General features: G+C 43.2%; 2 protein-coding genes across 3 annotated transcripts; one reads left to right on the forward strand and one right to left on the reverse strand.

Annotated features, from left to right (window-relative positions):
- Nucleotides 1–1125: 1125 nt before the first annotated feature.
- On the forward strand, nt 1126–6089 carry LOC115595192 (T-cell surface glycoprotein CD3 epsilon chain-like). The gene is given in 6 exon segments (XM_030439359.1): nt 1126–1370; nt 1932–2121; nt 2123–2148; nt 2248–2391; nt 2648–2703; nt 4143–6089. Coding segments are annotated over 6 exon segments (540 nt in total). The 5' UTR covers nt 1126–1306; the 3' UTR covers nt 4203–6089.
- A 6916-nt stretch (nt 6090–13005) lies between these two features.
- LOC115574836 (T-cell surface glycoprotein CD3 gamma chain) lies at nt 13006–16131 on the reverse strand. Of its 2 annotated transcripts, XM_030406467.1 has the most exons (7): nt 15825–16131; nt 15412–15488; nt 15234–15254; nt 14853–15056; nt 14579–14722; nt 13768–13829; nt 13006–13645 (listed from the first exon to the last, which is right to left on the reverse strand). In XM_030406467.1, the coding sequence occupies exons 2-7, from the start codon at nt 15464–15466 to the stop codon at nt 13592–13594; spliced, it is 540 nt and encodes a 179-aa protein (XP_030262327.1). In that variant the 5' UTR covers nt 15467–15488; nt 15825–16131; the 3' UTR covers nt 13006–13591. The 2 variants fall into 2 exon arrangements, with proteins under 2 accessions (XP_030262327.1, XP_030262319.1); XM_030406459.1 differs by lacking the exons at nt 15412–15488; nt 15825–16131 and having other exon boundaries at nt 15234–15400.

The raw sequence follows: 16131 nt of genomic DNA on the forward strand, positions 1-16131 counted from the left end.
ATTCATTAACTTTTATTTCACAAAGTTTTCATTACAATAAAAAGGAGGTAAACCTCCTTAATGCAATGATTGTGCTACCTTACAGTGCGTGTCACACAAATGACTCTGAAAGCTGCACTATCCTTCAGTGGGCTGTATCGTTGTACGGTTCAGTAGATCAGTCATGAAATAAAAAAGTTAATAAAAAAAACATGTATAGACTCTCCATACGTACCATACATACTTGTACAAATTTGTACATACATATAGGACGGCGTCAGATGTTGAAACTCTACGGAGCCAGTCACACAAGTTCTCACCGACGTAACACCGTACGTCCTCTCTCACAATACAGCTGGAGAGGAATCTTTCTGCATGCTTCATCTCTCTGCAGTAATGTCCAGACATCCAGAAAATCATCTCATCACGTGGACGATGGTCATAAACTTTCCTCTGTAGGGGTTGAGGACTCTCCGCGGGGTCTCACTGCAATGTTTACTGAGGAGCAGCCAACAGTCTGCCCTTTTGACAGCGTATACAAAGCGTGGAATTGAAAAGCATGAAGTGCCCTGCTCAGGGTTTTAGATGCAGGAGTGGCTGGATGTAGAAATTAATTTTTGAAAGATGCGGTCACTGAGTGCATTTTGGATGTAAAGTGATTCACGGTTTGGTCCTCGGCGACTTCTTCTGTGCTGGCTGTGAAAAAAAAGTGAACTCTGTCTGGAGAAACACAAGCTAGCAATTGTGAAAGAAAAGCTTTCAAGCAAAGATCTGAGCACACATCATATAATGATCATGTACACGACGCAACACAGAGCATACAAATATCATCATAGATACATGAGTGACATTTAAGGTAAATAAATAGACATTACTCATTTCATCTTCTCTTTTAAACTGAATTGAAATGAACTGTAAATCAATAGAATAGAAATGGCACAGGAGCATATCTTTAGAGCACGCTGATTCAGTTTGACTTCATTTTGAGGTTTAACCGTGAATGCATCTTGAAATAAAAAAAAAAAGCTTCCTGTTGGGTGCAACAAGTGTGTATGTGTGTGTGTGTGTGTGTGTGTGTGTGAAAGAGAAGAGAGAGAGAGAGAGAGAGAGAGAGAGAGAGAGGTGGGGGTATAGAGAGAGAGAGATAGTCAGAGAGAGAACCGGAGTGCCTCTTGATCCTTTTGTCTTATCCAACAGGCAGCTTAATGTTTTCATTTATGTCGTAGTGGATACGTTCACAAATCGTGACCCACGGGATAGAATCCTCAAGAAACACAGCACTGAAAGAAAATTAAAAAACAGAGGCTGGGTAAAGAAAAAGACCAGCATGGGTGTTCGGGCTGCGTTCGCCGTCTTCCTCCTGTTCATAGCGACTGTGGAGGCTGAAGATGGTAAATATTCCATTTTTATTTTATTTGACCTCATACTTCTTAAAGTTCCCGTACACTGGTTATCGCTTATCAGAACCTAAATTCTGACCCAAAAGCTGAATACATTTAAGAGCTTTCTTCAAAGAAACTTCATCGATTTCCTGTGTTGAATTTCTGCGCCTCAACTGCTCCAACTGCTTTGTTGAAAACATGTTTCTGTTGGGTTCACCCCGCTGCACCCGCGTTCCTCTTACACGCCGATGTTTTGGTTCACTTTAATCCTTTTTGTAGCTGAGTATGCCACTCGGTTTTCCCCAAAATGTGCGGATGCTTCCTGTTTTGATCACCTGTATTTTTTGGTTATTTCTTGTGGGCCCTTTTTTTTGGAAACAATTCTGTCTCCGGACAGTGGCATGATGGAATGTAATGGTCACACAGTGACACATGGAGGGACTCAGATGTGCATGACCAACCCCAGCTCTCAGATCAGACCTCCATTCTGACTGTAAAGTGCTGGAGAGAAAAATGACATGCTGAAACAAGCACACTGATGTTACTTTGTATGTGTCCGTGTGTTTTAAGGAGGAGTAACATTCTGGGGGAAAGAGTTCACCATGACATGTCCAGGAAAGGATGGGATTAAATGGTACGAAGGTAATGGTAAACAGCCACTTGAGGGCCGGAAAGAAGGACAGTCCTTCATCATGGAATATAAAAATAAAGGCTTTTACCGCTGTATAAACGAGGAAGAGCCAAACAGCGAACAAAAAACCCTATTATTTCTACGTGCAAGGAAAGGGTGAGTTAAAAAAAAGTCACAATTTCTCATCATTTGCCATCCGTGACAGTTGTCCTCACCGACCTATCGCTTGCTCCACTGCTGTGCTTTGACCCCCAGTGTGTGACAACTGTTTTGAACTGGATTCGCTCATGTTTCTGATGGCCATTGTCTTCGACATTTTGATGACGATTTGTGTGATGTTCATCGTCTACAAGTGCACCAAGAAGAAAGGCCCGGCAGGACTCACTCACGCTTCCAAACGTAAGGATGCACTCGAGCAGATCCACTTTACACATCTATCTCAAACGTTCCTCTGATCTGCTGTTGAGAATGAGGATTGTCTACTCCTGCAGCTGAGGCAACTCGTGCAAATCACATTTTAGTTATTTTTAAGTATTTAGTGTTTAAGTGTTAAGTGCTAAACTGCACTTGCACCAGAGAGCATCCTTTTTAAGCCAGTGCTGAGTTTGATCGGACGAGTGATTGGTCACACATATTTTCTGTCATTATCCTCCAGCACCTCCTCGTTCAGGCGGCCGTGGGGGTCCACCTGTCCCATCACCTGACTATGAGGTAAGTATCGTATTGCTGTCCTTACTGCATGTTGCCCTCAAATGGTCCTCTTCTCCCGGGTGGCTCGAGATTTGTCTCCCGTAAATAAGCTTCAATTGAAAAGTTGTGAGTAATGAAATATAAGGAGATGAAAAGCCCCGGTCTCCTTGTAAAATAATCCTTTAAACAACAGAATCGGAGCTGAAAAAGGACAGGAACATTTTTTTATCTATTCGTTTTGTTTTTATTATTTAAAGGAACAGTTTGACATTTTTTGGGGACACACCTATATGCTCTCTCGCTGAGAGTTACATGAGATGATCAGCGTCAGAGCCAAGCTACCGGTTAGCTTGGCTTAGCATAAAGAGTCGAGGCAGGGGAACAGCTACTCTGACTCTGTCAATAAGAAAATCGGCCCACTAGCAAAGGCAATGGCATAGGCTCAATGATTAACGCGTTATATCGTTTTATATGCGTTACGTGTATATCGGCTTTTTAGGATTCCATGCAGAAACTGTGAAATACTCCAGCATGTAACACGTAGTAAAATCTTATCATCTAAAGCCATATTCGCACGGGACTAGTATAACCTGGGGACCTCCAGTAATTTGTAATAATTGCGGAGGTCATCTGTGATCAAAATCCCTTGCGAATCTGCCATGTCCGTAATTTGTAAAGTAAAAATTCCACCGCAAATTACCTACCATATTTTGCCAAACACGGAGGTCATGTGATAATATTAGTCCCGTGCAAATCAGCATCTCTGTGATTTGGGGTAATTTTTTGTGTTTTCCACGCCTTTTTTCTGCTTTTTTCCTGCCTTTTTCCTGGTCGAAAATTATGGAGGCTGCGTTGGCAATTATAAATAAAAGTTTTGGCAGCATTTTGAGTGCAAATTCAGGAGGCTCATCAGAATAGCGAAATCTCGAAAGATTAGATGGATTACATGCATGGCAGCATGCGTTAAGGAACATTTTTCTATCTTTCAACAGGCTCACCAGTTATTATTATATTAAAAATAACCATATCTAACCGTTGTGCTGCTCCAACAAGGGCTCCAGTGCGATTGATCCGGGGGATAAAGTCAGTAAATTCGAGTTAATACACAGACTTCGCTTATCCCTTGCAAATGCGCCACAGGAAACACAGACGTGGCGGGTTAAATTTTTTAAATCACTTGAGGTCCCCAGGTAATGCTAGTCCCGTGCGAATAGGGCTTAATTCTCAGCTTCCCATATTCCCAAAAAAATTCAAACTGTTCCTTTAAGTTAAGCAGAATCAATTCAATTCAAACAGCTCACATGCTGAATATACTTCTCGACACAGCTCACTAACACGTTTGACTGATTTACAGATCGCTACTGTGTGTATTGTGATTCAAACAACAACAACATCCACACGTACGTGGATTAATATGACCCTCTGTCTGACCCGACACTCTGTATGTTGTGTTTCTGCAGCAACTGAACCTTCACACCCGCTCCCACGATACCTACTCCAAGGTCAACAGGACTGGATAAAGAAGAGTCGCCTGACAGCGCGTGCTGGTCCAGCGGCTGCAGGGACGAAGGCAAACATTCAAACAAAACATACTGCACACCAAATGACAATCGCGCTCCCGGCAACATGCAAGCACTTGCTTTTTCTTTTTTTGGTTTAAAGGGTCACGTAACCCAAATGGCAAAATAAATAAATAAATAAATAAAAATGTATTAAACAATGTCTTAGTTTCCCCTGGTATAAGCTGACCAGGTACAGTAGTTGCTCCGTGCCTCCCGTTTTCCTCAGAGTCGCACAAAATGTGAGATTATTCAGTCATTCAGTCTGTCATAGAACTGGATCGGCAGCAAACCTTCCTTTTTTCCCCGGGTGAACACGTTCCCCGGTGGTCGACATTTTTCTATATCCGTTACGTTGTGCAATCAACATTCACTTCACAATGAGACGTTGGGGCAGAAAACTTGTCCGTTGCCAGTTTAACGATTGCATTGTTTTCACTGCATGTGTTTAGCAGATTTATTAGCACAGCGGGGACGCTGCTTCTGAAGACGTGATGATTCGGTGACGTAAAAATTGACAACTGACAAATCTGCGTTCTCTGAGGAAAATTTAAACGACACAAATAGGATAACCAATTGAAGACGTGATGTTATTTTCCAGTCTATCCATTATCAACAACTCTGCTAACTATCACAGACCCGGCCTGTCCTGAGTCGGCCGTAATACTGAGGAACTGTAATTAAGAGCCTGTTAAAACAAGTAAGCAATGAATAAATGGCTGAAATGCCCTTTATCGAGGTGTGAATACAAACTTGACTGACGGCATGAGAAAAGAACAAGCATCGATAATTCTCCGCGTCTGCCGTGTTCTGAAATACTATTGAGCAATGTCACGAAGACATCACACGCTGTCCCCGTCGAGGGGGAGCGCATCGATAAAAGGGGTGCCCGGGCCCGTCTGATGGGGCTGTGCCGGGCACGTCGGACGAAGAAGGTTGGGAACTACCGTCTGCTGTTTTAAATGCTCACAGTGTCGTGAGCGCCGCAAACTAATGTCCATTGGAGTCCACTGTGCTGGTGTGGAGGCAGAAATGTCGGAGATTCGGAACAAAAAAAGTTGTATAAATTGTCTGCATAGCTGAGGTTGGTGAGAAAAAGTGATGTTTTTCGTTATGTGAACACTCAGTGGGCACTTTATCGGGTCCGCCTTCACAGCCTGATGCAACCTGCTCTGCCGTAGTCTGCTTTTATGACGAAGTTCATTCTGTCTGACAGTTGTCGTATCAGTGTTAATTTGGTCATATTTAACAGCACTGAGGTCTCTCCTATTGACATACATAAGCAGAGAAGAATATTGACGATGTCTCTCAGAATAAAAGCCTGCGCAGGATGTGCAACTCTGACCTCAGCGATAAACACATTAATAAATGCACACATTTTCAACAGTGACATAAGTAAAATAAGCTTTTTGAAGGCAGGATTCCTGGCAGAGCAATTGCACGGGGCTGTGAAGGCAAACCCGACGGAGCGGCCGATGAGCATGTACAGCGTATATTGTGCTATGTGTGTAGCGACGCAGAAGGTTGGCAGAGTACTGTTTGATTTACAATAGTGTCATGAATAAAAATCACACCTTGTATCCTTGTTTGAACACCAGCACACCTGTTTTTTTCTGTACATACACCGTTTGCTTATGTCATTCTCACGTCTGACTTCCCGCACTGTTAAAGAAAAACAGATGCAAAATGTTTCTGTACAAACTTTTATTATGTTTCTGTACAAACTTTTATTGCCCGTCATCTTGTATACTGCTTCTTTTTTTTTTTTTTTTTTTTTTCGTTCCTATCTTCTTGTGACTGTTATGGGCGCGACCTGTGTCACTAATAAATAAACCGCAGTCAACTCTGCTCTCGCTCTGTCTTCTTTGGTCATGGCCGGAAACAGCGCTGAGCTGCCTCGACCAATATAACTTTGTGCGATTCATGACGGGGCCTCGAAAGCCGCAGCTCATATCCGCAAACACAATCACCAGTCGAGGTGCCTCTGTCGCCAGAGCTTGCCGTCTCTGGAAACATCTGACATTTTCTTAATCCCTATTACACATGTTTTCATATCAGTTGTGTGCACAGTGGAAATGTTGGGTCATGTTTTGCCCTTTGTTTTGTGTTTTTTGTGCTTTCCCGGCAGTGACTGCGCATAGCTGTGCTGATGGAAATGAAAGCAGAAAAAACACGCCACGTAATATCTCTTATAATTCACGCTGACTGCTGGTAATTAACCGGTTCTAATTGACTTCATGTAATCGACTGTGGCGTGGAGCTTTAGTGGAAACACTCCCACACTTGCTGCTCAGCTATCTTCATCTACATCTGCCGAGAGAGAAAACAAAGAGGTGAAGGGGGGGAGGGGGTAAACAATGTGCTCCTGTATCTGTCTTAAGTTAAGTCAAACCGTTCCCACACACAGACCTACATCTGCTCATGTGGTTGTGCGAGGGAAACGTCCGCGCACGAGCGCACACACAGGTGCCTGCACGAGCTTCGGCGCATGACAGCGTGCGCGAGTGTGGGCTTGTCGGGGCTGTGTTTCGAAACCAAGCTGTCGACGCTCGGTGGTTTGATCTCCTCTCTCCTCCTCAGGTAAAAGACTGTAGCTCTGTCACAGCAGCGTCGAGCAGAGAGGGCAGAGAAGACTCCGAGCAGCGATCAAACAATTTAAGATATCAGAATATCTGACGTGGAGAGGCTTGTTCTAAAACTCAGCAGCAAGAGTTTCTGTCCTCCTCCTCCTCCTCCTCCATTTCCTCCCCTTCTTCTTCGTCACTCTTTTAACCTTTTTGTCTTATCACCTTTTTCTCTTCCACCTGGTTGTGCAATTCTCTCAATCACTGCTTTGTGTCGCCGTGTGTTCTCGTCTGCGCGCAGCTTCGGTGCAACAGACAGAAATAGACGTCTGACATACTCTCAGGCTCGTGAGGTGGTGGTGAAGTACAGCAGCAGGAGCAAGTGGTGCAGGAAGTGTTCAGATCCATTAGTGAGAAAGTAAGAAGCAGCGCAACAGTGAAACGGTCCTCCATTACAGCCCCGAATTAAAGCTCTTTTTTCCATCACCATTTTCAATTATGACTCTTTTCAAGTATGACAGATTTTTTTTCAATCTGCGGAAGTTTTGTAAAACTTTCCTTCATCCAAGAAAAGTGATATTCCGCGTGTCCAAGGAACCTAAAAGAGGAAGGAAGTTTGGTCTTTGTTTATTTGAACTCACCGGTCTTTGCATGCTTTGTTTCTTTTTTATTATTTTCTTTTTTATCATTTTGTTTGTTTGTTTTATTCCTATACTATACACTCTTTTTCCTGGAGTGGCAACATCTTGTTTGCTACCGCACAATTAAATTAAATCAAATTAAAATTATATTAAATAAAATCTAATGAGATTAAATGTATTTAAATTACATTAGATAAAATCAAATGAGATTACATTTAATTAAATTACATTAGATAAAATCAAACGAGATTACATTTAATTAAATTACATTAGATAAAATCAAATGAGATTACATTTAATTAAATTACATTAAATGAAATCAAATGAGATTAAACTGAACTAAATTCATGAATAAAAAGAAGGGAGGGTCATTGCGTCTCCGAACCTCGCTTCGGTGTCAGCTGAAGGCTACGGGAGGTAAATGGAGAGATCCCAAAATATCTACGTCGTATGAATTCTGATGAAGAAACGCCTTCAGAAAAGGAGAGACCACACTTCAGAGAGCGGGTTTAAAGACTAATTTTTTTACTTCCAAAATGATTAACAGGGCTGAATAATAACAGTGTATAGTGACTAAACGTTGGCAGGTCCGACCGATAATGGCTGACACCACTGGCAGCAAGGTTCTGTGACGTGATGACACCTAATTTTATTTTATTTTATTTCATTTTCTTAACTTAAAATACCAGCCTCAACATCATTCTGATGGTACACTGTCTTCTAATAGTGTGAGTGGTGTCTCTGTGAGTAACTTCAGTGAGAGGGGAGGATCACAGACATACATACAGTTACTTAGATACAATTTTTTCAACACTTGAATGACTTTTGTTTGCAGCTAGGAACCACATTACGTCTGACAAATTGTTACAGACCTGGTATTTGTGTAGATGACAGTGGTGTCGCACCCACAAACTGTGGGGGCGTCAAATCGCACAAAATGCCAACGTGTACGTAATGTTGCTTTGAATTGGCTGTTATTGAAAAAGTATGATGAGTGAAATCAGAAACTTTGTTCATTTTCATGACAACTTTGAAAGAATTAAAAGTAAAAGCGCTCATTATGCAGAGGAATGGTCCCTATGACTGATATATTATTATGTATTATAGAATTACATGAATTCTGATGCAACAGTGAACGACCAGTATGTCACTGTTGTAGCTGCCGTGAAGTTAAATCGTTTGAATGCAGCGTTTCCCGTCCGAGAGATCAGGGTCATGAGGGAATTAACACGCACAGGGAACACAAACAATGTTCTGCAACAACAGTCTGTATCAATATAATATAACAGACCTTTTAATTAGCTTTATGTATGAACATCTTTCTATAAATGCACGGAATCTCTGTCTGTGTGTGTGTGTGTGTGTGTGTGTGTGTCTGTTGGTCAAATATCTCTGCGGATAAGGATCACACTGACCCGAGACTTTCAACATGGCTGCGTGGTTCAGTGGTGTGCATCTAAGCATTTGTTTGGACTGCAATGATACCGTGAATAAATTATTTCATAAATGCTTTACAAATTCCGCCGAGCATAGCCCACCAGAGCTACCACAGTCACGTGCGCACCAGAGCCAATCACTGCACACCGTGGCCACGTGCGCACCAGAGCCAATCACTGCAGAGCTCAAGCCCACGACATACCTGAAGAAACAAGCGGATTTATACCTGCAGCGGCGCGAGCTGGACCGGGATTTTGCCGGCGGTTCGGTCCGTTCTGTTCTGTTCTGTTCTGTGCATCTAAACTGGCTGTTGTGGATTAATGAGATTAAATGAGTCCGGACCAAGTCTGTTCGGGTCAGAGGAGATCCGGAGACGCGCGGACAACAAAGTGGAATCGGAATCTGTGGATGTTCATGTGTAGCTAGCCGCTAGCCGCTAGCTACACGGCCCACCTCCCGAGGCGACGGACCGGACGCATCGGCACGTCCAAAACCGGACTGAGGGTAAATAATGTCCGCCACGCTTTTTCGCGAACATTGCCGTCACGTTTGCTTTGTGTCTGGTGCAGGAAGAAATGGTAAAAATGGGCTTTTGTCACGAAAGTGTCCAAGCAGCAAGTTTGGTTGTTGAGGAACAGGAAGTTGTCGGAGGGACCTAGGCGGATGATTGACAGGCAACGACGGTCGGTGTGTAGACAGCGATATTGAGAGTTGAGAGATTTGTGACATTTAGCGTGTTTGGAGTGTGTAGTTAGTGTGTCATGTAGTGTTTGGTGTAGTGTGTTTAGTGTGTAGTGGAGTCGGTTTTTCGTTTAATGAGTCAGAATAATGAGGAGAAGCTGAATGTGGAGCAGGCAGTCCAACTATTTATTCAGCTGGAAGGAGCTCAGGCAGACCTGAGCATTGCCTGCATTTAAATGTAAATAGTTACATATAACCTTGTACATTCTTTAAATGTATGCACAAATTTAGCAAACAACAATTTATATTTGCATTATAAGTAAAAAAAAAAAAAAAAAATGGTTTGTTAAACATATTTGTGGTTTTCACAGTAAAAAAATCTAACTTTTTCTACTCGGATTTTATGTTTTTTTTGTGATTTTAGATCCATTGTGTTAATACAGTATGTCAAAATGAAAAAAGAACTGTACAGTCACACATGTGAGGTTGTGCTGAAAATAATGACACCAAGTAAATAGTTTTTAAGGTGAAATATAATGGCAAAATCAAAAAGTCAAAAACAGCCAATTATAACCTGGAATATCGGATTTCACAACCAACCTAAATATCCCTGACGTCCCACCTTCAAACACAGCCTCATTTGGCTATCCATGAAAAAGCTGCTTAACCTCCCACTTTTTTTATAGGAATACACTTTTCTTACGGGCACTGCACTAGTTTGAATAATTAGACCTTTTTAAGCCTTAAAAAAATATCTCAGTGAAACCACCTGAGTGGTTATAGAATGGGAATTGTCTTGTTTTATGGAGCTGTGTACAACTCCTCTGAAACATGCATGGGTGCAGATCCCGGGGTGGACGGGGGGGACCCAATTTCTGAAAAACATGAATTGTCCCCCCCAATAAAAATACCCTAAATTATTCAAAATTGAACAAATGTATTTTCAGACTTGATCATTTAATCATCATTAAAAACATGATCTGTTAGTTTACACAACTTGGTTAGGGCTTCATATTTTGATATTCATCCATATCAATTAATCATGCATAAAGTAGTCCCATACACTGGGAGAAAAGGAAGATGGTAAGAAGAATTTGGGATCTGGAAGGGTTGGAGGGAGGCGAAAGGCGAAAACATGAGTAGTGTTGGGCCTCATGCCCTCATGTACATGTCTCAAACAAAGAGACCAAGAGAGGCCTGTAGTTGAAACCAGAAGCCTAACTACTAGGGCCTCACACGAGGAATTACCAAACAAAGAACAGGGAAAAAGACCGACCAGGTGTGAAAAACGTGACCAGATTGACCTGCCCCAAGACGTCACCCGGTCCCTATTGGCTGTGAGCCCGGAAGCTCCGCCAGGATCACAATGACGTCACCCCCACGTTAAAAGGTCACGCACCCCTCCTGCTCTTTCTACTCGGCAGCGTCCGTTGTGAAGAGACTTCGGTTTCACGCAACTGCTGCCATAAGGGTACAACTCCGAGAAACGTTTTTCATTTCCCCTTTTTGCTTGAGCTAATTTCAGTTCCCTCCTCGCTGGACGAGACAGAGACTGTTTTTGTTTCACTTTCATTTTTGTTCGGACGTTCGTCATAATCGTTGGATCCAGGAACGCGGCACCCAGCCGTCTCCTCATTACCTGCAGAAGGAAGAAAGAATCTTCAGAGGGGACAAAACTGTCCCCTTTACGAGTCGACCTATCGCTGTGGTACAGCCTGCCATCAGTCGCTAGGACGCTAACGCTGATTCCGCGCCCGCGCTCCCGAACGAGTTGGAGCTTCGGGTCAGACGGACCCCACGCTACCGCAACAAGCGGCATCCAAAGTAAGAGGCTTTTGTTTGGGCAGAAACAGATAGTACATAGCGTGTTTTTCTTTGTTGTGCTTGTATTCTGTTGTGAAAGGGCCGCCGAGTCCGATTTATGGTTACCCGCACTGTGTGCTAACTGTGTTTGCTACGCTCGCTAGGAGCTCATTCAGGCTAATCCAGCCTGTACGGTCTTGCCGCCGTGTGTGACCACAAGACGTCGTACTCCGGCTCGATCAGCGGACGACAAACGAACCTCGATTCGCTTGCCGGCCACTGTTCGAGGGAGAGACGACCGCTGTGCGCCACATGGTTGTTTGTGTTTGTTTCTTTGTCGTCTGCTAAGCCCCGCTTAGCTTCTTCCCTCTTTTACTAACACACACACACACACACACACACACACACACACACACACACACACGCACACACACACCGAGATACACGCACTCTTTGGCGATCTGTTGTGAACTCATAGTTAACAACCCCGCTATAACATAAGACGTATGTCCAGCATATCCCCTTTATTGACTGAAAAGACGGACTTCCCCGGTAGCACGGCTACCTTTTTGGGACAGTGGGTATCATCCTTGTAGATTCACCCCTTGTGTGACCAAACCGCACACGAGATCAAAGACGGCGCAACCGCTGACTTTGTTCAAACCTTGCGCGCACGTGTAGTGATCACCTTTGGTCGATACAGTTACAGCCGCCATTTTTGAGTTCCAGGTATATGAATCAGTGAAAATGAATTCATCATCTCGGAATTCGCGCTCTCGCGTGACACTAAGTCACGTCCGGTGTTTCCCTGTAGTCTCTCAGACGAGACTTCCCAAGTCACGCCCACCAATTTGTAGTCCGGCGAACGTGACTTTCCAAGCATTTCGGCCATCTTTGTAGTCTTTATTGGGGACTTCCTGATACACATACACACACACACACACACACACACGCCTCCACCCAGGTACCTGTTTGGCTTGCGTATGCTTCGATGTTGTTAGCTTTGTTAAGGAAATTGTTGTTTGTTAAAGTAAGTGGTTTGTTCTGTGGAGAAAGCTTTAATAAACACTGTTGACTTTAACTGAGCAGCATCTGTGATTATTTTGCACAATCCCATATTGTAATAACTGCTGGTTGAGATGGCCAGTGCTCGGATTCACGCCTTCCCTCTTGTCTAATTATTGATAATTCCATAATATTGACAAGTTGACTATTTTTCAGGCTATGAGACTCAAAGGTAAATCATTTGATTTTTGATCCCTGATTTCAGGGTGGTGCCCCGTGTTCATTAATGACTCATAGTTACCTAGGTTTCATTAATCAACTATAATAAATGTGATTAATTAATAACAGCATATTAATTAATAATTAATAATCAATAACGATTCCCAACAGTAGACATTACATGCCCGAGACCCTTAAAATTATGATTTAGTAATATAAAAGTTAAGTAAGCAGTGATACGCGCTGTTGGCTGTTTAGGACAATTAAACAAGAAAGGTGAGCACAATAAATGTAATGCATATAATGGTGGCATGGTATGAGTTGCATACGGACCAAAAAAAAGAATCACTTTTGTGTCCCCCCCAATCCTGACATCGGATCTGCACCCCTGGAAACACGACAGGAGGCATCAAGTAGCTTTTTTTTGTTTTATCTTTTTTATTATAGTAGAGAGTAGCAAGTTTAACTGAAAACAGCACTTGAGCACAAAGCACAAAGCACTTGAGCACATGCACTGAATTAACTTCCACCATGACGAGACAGCACAGTCTGATTCCTAAATGTTTCATTTTGCACAATGATCAATGTCAGCGTTGTTTGCCAAAATCAACACTTCACTGTTAAGCCACGCAGTACAGTGTACGAGGTCGCAGCCCTACTTACAGGTACTCACAGAAAAAAAACATAGACAGCGAATGAAAAGATCAAACGGAGTTCATTAGAATTAAACCACGATGAGAACCGCGGCTCATAAATGCTAAACTACGGCTGCTGGCAACTATGTGAGCGGTCTACCGAGAGCGACATCTTACAGGCAATGTAAAAATAAGATCTTAAGCAAAAACAGTATCATACAGAGAAACATACACCAGGGCTGATCGACGGCCATCGCAGAAACAGTGACAGACTTTCCCCTCCTGCAGATGTTTGTGCTGTGAGGACACGTGGAGAGTATGTCTTCAGTCGGAGGGCTCCCAGGCAGCGATCCATCGCCCTTCTATTATTTGTGAAGCGTATCGTAAGTGTCGCCCTGGCGGGTTCTGGTGTTCAGTGGCTGAGGACGGAATGGCGTAGTGATGAAAGCGAAGGGACAAAGAGAAAAAGTGTCACACGAGTTCATTTTTACACGTGATGATCACACATGCCGGCTGAGAGGCCCCGCACAGTTGAGCTCACCTGATAATGGTCATTGGTACCTCGGGGCATTTCGTTCGAAACAAGATGCTGTCTATCAGAGCCTGAGGATAGAAGTATTGAAAATATGAATATACAAATAACCAGCAAGCAGAGTTCAGTGATAAACAGGTCCTAAGGTCTATCTGCTATGAAGGCTAGTCAGAGCGCACCTACAGCCACAGACAGCTGAGCGGCTGCCTCTGGATGCTCCGTGTTCACTGTACAGAGTTTCTCATCTATTATGATCATATTTGAACCAGACACCACGACGGCACGGTCAACATAATGGATTATTGTAAGCATCACAACGGCAGTACTTGTTGATGTCGTCCGTGCTTCTGCTATCCATCATTACTTCCTGGGTCTCCACTCTAGAGTACGCCATGATGACTGATTATGTATCTCACCTACTCTACTCTACTACAGCAGTTCTGAATGTAAAAAAAAATATATATTCACATGTAACAACAGGCACCCATAGGAACAAAGGAAGAGGTTTTGTTCTCTGTGATCTCTCACGGACATTTAAACATCGCTCTCTGACGGGCTGTCGATGTTCAGTAAGTCTGGAGTCTATAGTTTACATGGCCACTGGACTATTGAAACAAAAAAGGTGAACACGTCTGGAAATCTTTTCAGGAAAATCAATCCTGTGTCATTACAGATTCACTTACTGGTGTACCAATCAGCAAAAAGAATAAAGGTGAGGGAAACACAGAAATCTTAATCATATTTATCGTATTTAAAAATAGATAGATAGATAGATAGATAGATAGATAGATAGATAGATAGATAGATAGATTGTTTTTACTCTTCTTGTGAGAGGTGCTTGGACCGATCCGGGTCTGAGACACGACGATATAGACGGCCACTCCTATCACGATCGTAGCCACCACGTTTCCTGTAACCAGTCCGGCTATCGTTCCCTCGTCGAGGTCTATGCAGTTGTCACAGGCTGGACACACACACACACACACACACGCAAGAAACATGTCTTGAGAATCTGACATTTCCAAAGTGTGGATAGTGTCAAGAAGTACTGTCCTCATAATTACATTGTAAATGCGAGTGATCGAGGCACTTACAGCGAAATTTCACATAGATGCGGGATGTAGTTTGATCATCAACCACACATCCGTACTCTCCTGTGTTCTCATCCAAGTATGTCAGCGGAAGGGATTTAACAGGTGTGTCTTGTGTTCCGGTTTTCTTAATTTGTCCATCCTTACATGACAGCTCAATCCCATCAGAGATAGTCTTCACTTTTATGTCACCTCCCTTTGCTGCATCTGTGTAGGAAAAAGAGACGGCAACATTAAGGACAATACATCTGCGCTGTTTGTTGATTATTGAAATGCTCCTTCAAATGGACCGCAGGCAGACTGTCACAAAGGCCGATTCAAACCTAATTTCATGCATGTAGTTACAACGACACAACCCCCTTTTAACTGTTAAAGCAGTCTTACCATCTGCACCACTGACAGACGCTGTGGGAGAAATTTGGAGAGAAACAGGAGAACATTTACTCGCATGCAATTTCCTACCAGTGAAAAAACTAAAAGGTTTGTTGTTGCTCATCAAACCCGACTGATTTTCACATTTTGATTTCATGTCAACAGAAAAAGAATCATGGCAGAGGCCTACCGGTCAGCGTCCAGAGCAGCAGCAGGCAGGCAGACAGAGCGCTCTGGCATTTCATTGTGTGTTCTCTGCTCCGACTTCTGCTGACGACAGAAGGAGACATTTCAGGTCACCGTAAGAGCGGGCGAGGGAGCCCACAGACAGAAAACAGGAAGGGCGCCATTTTCTGCTCCCTGTCAACCATTTTATTCAGCTTATTGTAACAGATAAGTGACGACAGCAGGCGTCATTTCAATAAAGTTCGCTCGGCTTACCTTTGATTTGAGCTCACACTGTGGGTTATAAGGTGATTTTGACTCATAAAACAAATGTATCATTTGGTCGGCATCAAAACATAAAGTGCAACAACACAATCTGAGATGAACTGAAACTAAAATACGATGTTCAGCAAAAAATATTAAATGAAAAGTCCTGACCTCAGAATAAAGAGCCGTCGTGTCCCTGATGTCAAAGTGTCCCGTCTCCGTCTGTTGAAGTGTCTCCGTCTGTGTGTGTGTGTGTGTGTGTGTGTGTGAGTGTGTGTGAGGGAGAGAAGGAAGTGAGTGTGATTGGTTTATTTTCCACCTCAGCAGGCTTTGTTGACTTCTGCATCTGGAGGACTCTCTGTGACTTTCAGCCAACGACACCATACGTTAGACACCGGCGGAACATAACTCAGTGCGTCTGCTTGAGTATTTGCTTCTTTATGTTTCATCTCACGCTGCTTTGATCCTCGGCTCCACT

The sequence above is a fragment of the Sparus aurata genome, chromosome 2 (assembly GCF_900880675.1).
Source record: "Sparus aurata chromosome 2, fSpaAur1.1, whole genome shotgun sequence".
NCBI lineage: Eukaryota > Metazoa > Chordata > Actinopteri > Spariformes > Sparidae > Sparus > Sparus aurata.